We start from the raw sequence: 10807 nt of genomic DNA, 5'->3' as shown, positions 1-10807 counted from the left end.
CCCCCATTTCGCTTCTACTCATGATGAAACATAAAAATTATGATTCCCCATACTCTGCAATTAATGGTGTAAAATATGAATATTTTTCTGCTCTCTAGTCACGATGAATCTAAATGAAACAAATTTTGATAGAAAATCTCTACTCATTCTTCCCTATACTGAATTTGTCACTATGTTGCATATTTACATTTTAAAATACTCTGAATTGACGTAACTTCATTAAAGCAACGTGATGGATTCCTTCATTGAGCAATACACAAAGATGAATACAGAAAAATATGGAATTTGGCGCAGCTCCATCTGTCAGTCATCTGTTTCCTTTAGTCTAATGTATTAATGCATTCAAAAAATAAAATAAAAGAAAATAAAGCATGAATAATCAAGGATCTCAGATGATAAATTATGATTCAAGTAATCTTAACAATTTTTTTCTCTCTGGAAATTTAGAAATTAGGGTACTTCAGTCTGTCTTCTTCCCGCAATCTTAACTTTACTAAACAATTAGCAGCCCCAGATTTCTATGTTTCTTGTTACGTTTTTACCCCATAAAATGATTAATAGGTCTTTCTAAATCTGTGAAAGAGTCATTCTGATAACATATGTACAAGAAAACTGTTTAAAAATATGCAACAGCATACATATATTGTAAACGAATACAAATAAGATGTATATTAAATATAATTAGGGAAGAATGTATCACAGTTTCTCAGTAAACTTTAATTCTTGTTAAAAAATAATAAAATTAATCGAGGTTTATCACAAGAAAACCACGAGGTGAACTAATATACTGTATATGTTGTCCCAACTTTAATCATAAGTCTAGTAATAGATCAATGTTCATAGTTTTTATTATAGCCACACAAACTCACAGTCTGCTCCTGCCGAATGCCATCATTAGGACTTCAATCACAGCGAAGAACTTATTTATCCATGTTCAGTTCAAACCTCGATGAACAGAAATGTCAGTATCACATACGATTATATAAGGAATATCCCAAATGCCATATTAGAGTTACTGTTATCATATACACTACAACTTCATTTTTGTGGTATTTACTTTCAAATTAAAAGTTATTTAACATTAAGAACACAAAAATGTCCAGAAAACACATTAATGCTTATATACATCCCTTCACTTTGTATAATTAGACCTATAGTTAGAATAATATCTGGAGATTATTTTATGATTGTTGCATAAACAGAGATTAAAAAAAAAACAGTTGGAAGAAGGAAATTGTAAGAAAACGTTCGGCATACTTTTCTGAAACTAATAATGCACTTTCTGTTATGCTCAGACATTGGATCATTTTACAGTAAAAAAAAAAAAAAAAAAATACTAATTCTACAGAAGAACTAGACCAAAGGAGCATCATTTTTTCTTTAACAATTGCGTACTACGAATCATACCAAGTTGGAAGGTTCTTCGAAAATAACCTGTTATTGGCTAACAGGTTATTTTAAAATTAATTTAACCTGAAGAGGATTAACTGACAAAAAAAAAAAAACTGGTTAACAGTTTGAAAAAAAAAGTGTCTTTTAAAGTAGGAATATCAGTCAGGAAAACAAAATGAGAGATTAATTGCCAATAGACATCAAAGAACAATTTACAATCAACTGTGTACCAAATGGAAGAAAGTTAAAATGACATTATTAGATGTTAAAGATAGTCAAAGATGTCCATAAAGAAAACACAAGAAACAATGAGAGCTTAAGAAATTTCAGTAGGGCTTACATACGATTTAGTTAATTATTTCACACATATTAAGGTTATAGATAAGACAAATAAAAACTAAAATAAAATTATATAATTACAAAATTTTTACACTAGTAATATTGATTATGACACATTCCAACAAGCAATCTATTTTTCTATAATCAATAAATATTGAAGTCAAAATTTCTCGCCATTTGAATTGCTCCAATATCCACACATTTACATAAACCAATCACAGAAAGTCAGCGATTAAGTTAGTCGAATCTTGTTTTGTCATCTAGGGACAGATGAAGTAAGATAAAGCAGGAACCCATATCTCGTCTAGAAATGGCTCTGGAGACAATTGTTTTACATCGAGAGTATAAATAAAAAGAATGATCGAATGACATTTGAGATACACTTAAAATGTATTTGATTTAGCACATAATTTAATAAATAACCTGATCATTAGTTATTGATGAAACTAACCAGGTATGAGTTTAAACCGACAAGCAAAAATAACTCCTAATTAACCAGTTAACATTATGAAAATAAACGGTCATCAAAATAGCCAGTTATTTCTGCCTATTGCTACTAAGCGTATGGTTTTACTTTCCAACACCCAATAATTTTCACAGAATAATCTAGAATTTTTCACTGCTGTACATAGTAATAAATGAATGTATCTATAACCGCCGTATTGTCCACATCACACATCACGAGCGAATGGATCACCATTTCAATGTAAAACAAGATTGTTAGGCTTAATTATGACGAAATATGATTTCCTTCGACAATAACCTCTGTCTTCACTGGAACTAGAAATGCTTTCTTGCTGGTGTAGTGCAGACCACCAAACACCTACTGCCCAGAAATTTCCGCTACCACTAAAAATGCTTTCTTGCTGGTATAGTGCAGGCTCCCTAACACTCACTGTTTTGAAATTTTCACTTCCACTATCATTAAAAATGCTTTCTTGCTGGTGCAGTCCAGGTCCCCAAACATCCACTGTCCAGAAATTTCCACTTCCACTACCACTAAAAATGCTTTCTTGCTGATAGTGCAGGCCACCAAACATCCACTGTACAGAAATTTCCAACTTCCACTACCACTAAAAATGCTTTCTTGCTGATAGTGCAGGCCACCAAACATCCACTGTACAGAAATTTCCAACTTCCACTACCACTAAAAATGCTTTCTTGCTGATAGTGCAGGCCACCAAACATCCACTGTACAGAAATTTCCACTTCCACTACCACTAAAAATGCTTTCTTGCTGATAGTGCAGGCCACCAAACATCCACTGTACAGAAATTTCCAACTTCCACTAGCACTAAAAATGCTTTCTTGCTGGTGTAGTGCAGGCCACCAAACATCCACAGTACAGGAATTTCCAACTTCCACTACACTAAAAATGCTTTCTTGCTGGTATAGTCAGGCCACCAAACATCCACTGTACAGAAATTTCCAACTTCCACTAGCACTAAAAATGCTTTTTTGTCGGTGTAGTGCAGGTCACCAAACATCCACTGTCCAGAAATTTCCAACTTCCACTAGCACTAAAAATGCTTTCTTGCTGGTGTAGTGTAGGCCTTCAAACATCCACTGTCCAGAAATATGCATCTTCACTGGCATTGAAAATACTTTCTTGCTCGTGTAGTGTAGGCCCCCAAACATCCCCTGTCCAGAAATTTCCACTTCCACTAGCATTAAAAATGCTTTCTTGGTGGTGTAGTGCAGGCCATCAAACATCCACTGTCCAGAAATTTCCAACTTCCACTAGTACTAAAAATGCTTTCTTGCTGGTGTAGTGTTGGCCACCAAACATCCACTGTCCAGAAATTTGCATCTTCACCGGCATTGAAAATACTTTCTTGCTGGTGTAGTGCAGGCCTCCAAACACACATTGTCCAGAAATTTCCACTTCCACTGGCATTAAAAATGCTCCTGGCCTCTAACAACCACTGTCCAGAAATTTGCATCTTCACCGGCATTGAAAATGCTTTCTTGCCGGTGCGGTCCTGGCCCCCAAACATTGAATGTCCAGACATTTCCACCTGAACCTCTTGAGCAAACTTATGCACTTAAATTGTATGTCTCATCAGCATGTACCATTATGGCGGTGATACATCCATTCATTACTATGTACCCCTGGTGAATAGTTCTAGGTTATTCTGTGGGTGCCAAAAAATAAAACCACGTGCTTAGTAGTCTATAATTCTATATTACTTGTAGTACGTAAGTGTTAAAGAAAAAAATGGTGTCTCATTTGGTCTAGTTCTTGTGTAGAATAAAAAAAATTGTTTGAAAATAGAACATTTAGACTAGTTGCATTTCATTCAAGTAATAATACGCAAATCTTAAAATTATTTTAACTTCCACTAATATCGCATATCATTTAAGTATTTAGTCAGCAATCCACATTTTAATTAAAAGTTAACCTAGGAACAAAAATCACTAGCTAACGCATAAGACTAACTGTACAGTGTACTACAGTCTTCTGAAATAAACTTTTAAGAGATCTAAACTATTGAAATACTATACTCAACTTAAATCATAACCTTTTTTTTTACCTTGCTCGGGTGCTACTTCTGGAAGATAGGTAGCAGTGCGTTTACTGCCTTTTTCATTGTGAAACTCTATCCGAATTCCATGAACACCCACTTCCCAGTCCAGGTAGTCCGATCCATCTTCAAAATGACGAAGTATCGACACTGACACATGGAGCTTGGAGAACTCATCACGAGTAATAGGGCTGAACCGCGAGTCCTTGAATGCACTTCCACACAGAAAAAGCAAGGAAGGTATTAGTCACACATATTTATCATGTACAAAAATAAAGTGCAAGAACTTTGCAAGCAAAATTTGATTGTATCATAATACTCTAAACTCCCCCGAATCCCCATACAGTAAACATAATTTTAATGCTGCTTATCTAGGTTACTCAATGATGCAAAATGTAGTGGCTCCTGCCGATCAGCATCTAGGTGACTAGGTGTACATTCCATGTCTTCCACTGCTTGATTTGTTATAATGTGCAGATAATATAAGCCAGGCATGCTACAAGGCTGCATGGAACACCTTTAAAACTACGTCACCTCCATATCAATGGTGAAAAAAAAATGTCTATTACAGAACTCTCGCTGGTTTCCCACATGCATACAGTTTTGGTGGACAGTTTGTCTGCTTGCCTTTCTTGTGTATGTACATGAGAAAAACAAGAATTTTGAGGATACGATGAAGGATGGGTACAAAAAGGAGAGCAGTGTCATGTCCATCAGACCGGTGGGGAAACCAGTCCAAGAGCCCTGCTCACCTGGTAACCGCATACTCGCGCAATCCACAGTGGAGGTTCATAGCATTAAAAGTGCCTATACAGCCTCGCAACCGCCTGTCCTTTCCAATCTTCCATGTCACAAACAGGGGGCTGTAAAGTGAAAAACAGCGAGAAAGTCCAATTAAAAATAAACATTAAATTCATTTTCTTTTTTTGTATAATATGTGTAATTTATACACATAGTTCACTTTTAAAAAATTATGATGTGAGACAAATGTTTATATAATTTTCTCAACCTTGACAACGGCTTTAGATAAAGACAAAGAAACTAATTCGGTTTTAACCTTGAAAAAATAAGTGACCCACTTTCCCTGAAGCATACCATATTAAATCAGAAACAAATAGCTGTAAATTACATTATTTCCTCTACTTTTCTGTTCCGACACATATACCACAATATTTTGTTCAAAAACAAAAAAATAATCAATGCATGCTTCGGTTAAATTAAATCAATGAAACCATCATCACGCACACGCAATGAAATTTGATACTGAAAACAACTACTCACTATGGATCGTTGCAGAAGTTTGGAGTTTTTGGTGGATCCAAGCTGTGCAGATGGCAGTATAATACATCAAAACAGAAGAAGCACATTTCTGGATGTGCAACCATTCCATTTCGCACGCCATTTGGAATAAGCGAAGTGCCATTACACGTTATACTGGTAGAATTGTTCAGCTTCTGCTTCTTCGTTCCGCAACATCCAGCGGCCATCTTTACCCACAGAAATAACAATGAAAATGCTACAGCGCGTTTCAAGAAGCGCCTTCAAAGATGGCAGCACTATTCGACTAAATCAGCTGATCGTAAACCAGTGTCTCTTGGATACTATATGTGCAGCATTACCTTCAACAAACCATGCCAATTTTGAGATACCATGGTCACAATATTTTAGCTGACGTTAGTAATTGACAAAGTTACCATGGGGATTATACAGTTTTATCACGTTTTATTGTCATAGACATATAAGATGCCAACTCATTGAGAAGAAATAGCAACAAGCCAATAATAACCATTATGATGATGATGATGATGATGACTTTGCTTCCTTTGTTTGTTTGTTTGTTTGTTTCTTACTTTTCACTTTCCTTCTTCGTCTGTAAAATTTCATCTCCCTTTTTGATATAGACTTATAACCCAGCGCTGTGTAGGAAAGTGTGTTTCTTTGGACCGAGTCTGAAGACAAGCCCACCTCACATTGCAGGCATCCCTAATCGCGTGATCAGCACAACACAGGACCAATGCGCAGAGAACATTAACATTACACAACAAGGGACAACTACCCAATCTCGTGGACATATTAGGAATCGAACCAAGGACCACTTGAATGAGAAACGCGTACGCCATCTAGTACCCACTAAGTCAAGACGGCGGAACTAATAATAATAATAATAATAATAATAATAATAATAATAATAATAATAATAATTTAAAATGTAGGTAATGTAAATTGTAATAGTACATTATGCAACCAGCCTATAATGATAGTATAGCTCGCGCAAGAAACGATTACCGAAAACCAATGGTGGCGTTGCTGTATGTTTTGACGTGTGTATGTAGGCACGCCGAGGGAGGAGAGATGCGAGCCGATGGAAGTACTGTCTCTTCCAAGAAGATGAACAAATAAAGACATCGCTGTGGAAATAAAGAACGTAGCAAGAGAAAAATTCGAAGCTAATTAAACGCGCAACATATGTTTACGAATGAAATAATAATACCGTGCGATACAAGACACGCATTCACATGCAATGGAACGAACTAAAGTCGTAATGTAACTATCACAACGCAAGACTGATTCTATCGATGTCATTTCTCTTCCGACTGTACTCTTGAATATCATTCAAGTTATCTCGTGACCTTTCCTCTTGCCCGCTCTTCCTTGTCGCAGTGTTTGATTCGCATTTCTTCCGTCGGTAATCCGTGACTGCGAGACCTATAATTAAGACGCAAGTATGTTTGTTTATGAGACGAGCGCAAGAGAGTTTCATAATTTTCATACGAGCGTCTTAATTACCATTATAGGCAAGTTTCATACGACTTTTTATGCTCGACCATATTTCTAACTTGAAATTATTGAGAAATATTCATTTTATTTGTATCTGACAGAAGATCGGAAGTGACCTTGCTCATAGCTCGAAATTGTGAGATGTGCGCAGAAGCGAAAGTATTGATTTTTTCCGAGGAACAATAATGTCATTGACCTTGATGTAATGCAGAGAATGTATAACCTGGAAATTGATTTAGAATTGAAAAACGAGATGACAAAGTGAATTTATTTGAATATTATTTACAATTAACGCTAATTATTATAGTAACAGAACATAACCTTCTGCGACAGTATTGGATTTCCAGCCTCCGTGACGTTTCCCTCGTCTTTCGATTGCATATCCGAGAATAATCGAAAACTGAACTTTAATGAATAGGTGTACTTTAATGACATGCATTAAACGACTGCTACCAGGTGTATAATTACTACATTTCGACATGGTCGAGCATAAACAATTTTAATAAATATTAATATGATGTACCGAGATACATATGATATTTCCGTGCAGGAATACTGCATTACCATTTGGTGAAGAATGAGTAGAACGGAAAAAAATTCTCTCCGGCACCAGGATTCGAACCCGGGTTTTCAGCTCTACGTGCTAATGGTTCATCCACTACGCCACACCGGATTCAAATTCCGATGCCGGATTGAATCCTTCTCAGTTTTAGTTCTACCTCTCTGTTCTCCTTTGATGGGCTACCCTCATGTACTGTGTCACAGAATATGTGACAGTGGCACAGTGTCCAACACTATGTACAGAGGTGCACTCATTATGGGTGACTAGGTGGCCGGGGTCCGACGGAACATGGGGTGGTTTCTATGAACAAGCGACTGAATACTCGGTTATTGTTACTCCTATTCAATTGAACAGTTAATTGATAGTGGTAAATTTATTGCAGTGCAGTGTTTAATAATGGCTGGTGTTTATTCGAAAGGAAAAAAAAACTGGAAGAGGGGAGAGTTTTTCAAGATAGTTGGGAGCATGATTTTTTTCTTCATATTTGCTAAAAAAGAAAGCAGTGCCATGTGAAAATTTTTATCTGCATTGACCAGATCAAAAAGACTCCCATAAAACTAAAATAGCTATAGATTTTGCTATGACATTCGTGGAAATATATATATATATTTTTTCAAATATTGATGTTCAATTTTAGCCTAAATATTTTTGGAATTAAAAAAAATTGTATCTCAACTCCTATTAATATTCTTCAATGGAAATGGACTGTTTGGAGTTAAGTTTATAGAGGGAGTAGATGAGTTATTAGTTTAACAGGCTGTCGGGATTGCATGCTAATTGTAGGTATATGTAATAGAAAGTTATGGTGAAACCCGTATACATAAGTTGTGGTACACCATAACTAATATAAATGTTCATGACAAATATCTATCTAATATTCTTCAATTTGTAGCAGGTATTATTAAAGATTAAGAATGTAAAAACATTCCCTGAAAATCTTGTTTAGATATCTTTAACAGTTTTTGAGTAACGTGCACCCAAACTTCATGAAATTAACATTGTCGAGATAGGCAGTACCTTCTCATCTTAACACAGCTTTAGATCTGCAGGTTAGCCGTTGCATACATTGTGGTCGTTAATATAACTTTGTTTCAATTCAATTCTAGACACAAAAACATATTTTTAGCAACATATCAGTATCGATTTGCTCGAATTAGATCATTCTGTAATTGCTTTGAGAAAATTGTAAATCTCCGAGCTGAAATAAATATATCTTGAGGGATTATGATGCCAGGCGACTAAGGGACAAATCATTGTACTGTACATCGGATTTGTGGTACAATATCTACGTGTCGAGTTATAATCGCTAAACTTAGTTTTAGTTAAACTTTGACTGCTGGGTCGATGTGACGCTCGAAAGGTCATTGACTGACCTGATGCAGTTCGAGTCGGGATCGGAAAACTTGTCACGAACTTCAAACTTCTTGACAGCGAGTCATGTTCCGATCCGTTCGCTACCCTTCCTCGTCACTGGGGTTGTACTTCCTATTACAGCATAATAACGGAAATTCCGCCGAACCTTTTACAAAATCCTGTCTCTATCATCTCTTTAACTCGGTAATGAAATGAATGAATGAATTAAATCAGTAATTGAAATGAATGAATAAGTAAGTAAGTAAGTAAGTAAGTAAGTAAGTAAGTAAGTAAGTAAGTAAGTAAGTAAGTAAGTAAGTAAGTAAGTAAGTAAGTAAGTAAGTAAAATAAATAAATGAATAAATAAATAAATAAATAAATAATAACAAATGAACAAGTAATGGTAGCTCAGTTGGTAGAGCAGCTGGCTACGGACTGGAAGGTCCGGGGTTCGATCCCAGGTGGTGACAGGATTTTTTCTCGTTGCCAAACTTTCAGAACGGCCCCGAGGTTCACTCAGCCTCCTATAAAATTGAGTACCGGGTCTTTCCCGGGGGTAAAAGGCGGCCAGAGCGTGGTGCCGACCACACCACCTCATTCTAGTGCCGAGGTCATGGAAAGCATGGGGCTCTACCTCGATGCCCCCCAAGTGCCTTCATGGCATGTTACGCGGATACCTTTACCTTTTTTAATAGTAGTTTATAGTATAAGAGAGTAAAATTAGATTTTATGCGCGAGTAGATAACTTCCACGAGCGCATAAAATATGTTTATCCTCGCGTGCTATACAATATTTTATCCATTACTGGTATCTAAATTTAATTTTAAATTGTACGACTTTTCTTTGTAATGTGTTTTTTCTGAAGAAGTTATAAATGAATGAATGTATGGATTTTATGGTTGCTAATGTGTTGGTTGTCATGGGAAAACGTGAATTAAAAACTTTTAATTTAGTGCTGGTAATGAAAACATTGTTTAGGTTGCTAAGGACAATGAAATAAAGACCAGTTCAGATACCAGTCGTGGATAAATAAATAAATAAATAAATAAATAATAGTTTATTTCCCTGGCAGAGCTAAGGCCATCAGGCCTTCTCTTCCACTCAACCAGGCTCAAAACACATACAGGAAAATACATACCGGTATACAAGCATTAACTTAAAAAAAAATAATAAATAAAGTAGAAAAACAAGATTGAATACATTTGAATATAATAACAAACAGGAAAATACATTCCGGGTATACAAATATTAACTTAAAAAATAATTAATACATATGAATATAATCACACAACTAAAGAAATAGTATAATTAGTATAATCAGTATGGGTGACATTCAAACAATGACAATTACCTAGATATTAGTGAATTGGAAATACATAGTAATGACAATATTAAAAAATAATTATAACAATAAAAAATAAATAAAAAATTATACTTCCAAAAAACTATTTCTGTGCAATTAAAATATTTCTAAATAACCTAATTTTAAAAAACTGAGGACTAAGACTGCCCCTGATTTCTAGTGGCAGCGAATTCCGGGAGCGGGTCATGGCTATTGAGAAAGAACTTGAGTATAGAGATGTCTGATGACGTGGTATTGATAGCAACAGATTGTGCTGTGAACTTGTATTACAATTATGATGTGAAGCTAGGAGAATAAACTGAGAGCAAGGTAGTTGTGTGTAGAATCATGTATAATATTCGATATAGGAGGCAAAGGGAATGTACTGTACTAGACGTCTATCTTGCAAACGGAGCCAGGAGAGTCGTAGAAAATATTCAGATATGAAGAGTCCAGGGGAAGAAGGGGGGATGTCCACTTTCAGGCAAAATTCAGATTTCTATTCGCTTATATACT

The 10807-nt window shown here is 35.6% G+C and overlaps 1 protein-coding gene across 1 annotated transcript in view; it reads right to left on the bottom strand.

Annotated features, from left to right (window-relative positions):
* The window catches only part of LOC138716387 (nuclear protein AMMECR1), a 30813-nt gene extending 25068 nt beyond the window's left edge, over positions 1 to 5745 (bottom strand). Inside the window, exons 1-3 of the mRNA XM_069849421.1 lie at positions 5538 to 5745; positions 5009 to 5119; positions 4266 to 4471 (exon numbers count right to left, since the gene is read on the bottom strand). Of these exons, the coding sequence (XP_069705522.1) occupies positions 4266 to 4471; positions 5009 to 5119; positions 5538 to 5743 (523 nt within the window). The 5' untranslated portion in view covers positions 5744 to 5745. The remainder of the gene's footprint in view (positions 1 to 4265; positions 4472 to 5008; positions 5120 to 5537) is intronic.
* Positions 5746 to 10807: the final 5062 nt, after the last annotated feature.

The sequence above is a fragment of the Periplaneta americana genome, chromosome 16, assembly GCF_040183065.1.
Source record: "Periplaneta americana isolate PAMFEO1 chromosome 16, P.americana_PAMFEO1_priV1, whole genome shotgun sequence".
NCBI classification, from domain to species: Eukaryota; Metazoa; Arthropoda; class Insecta; order Blattodea; family Blattidae; genus Periplaneta; species Periplaneta americana.
Note: the sequence above shows the minus strand (reverse complement) of the source record. Positions and strands in the feature narration are given on the sequence as shown.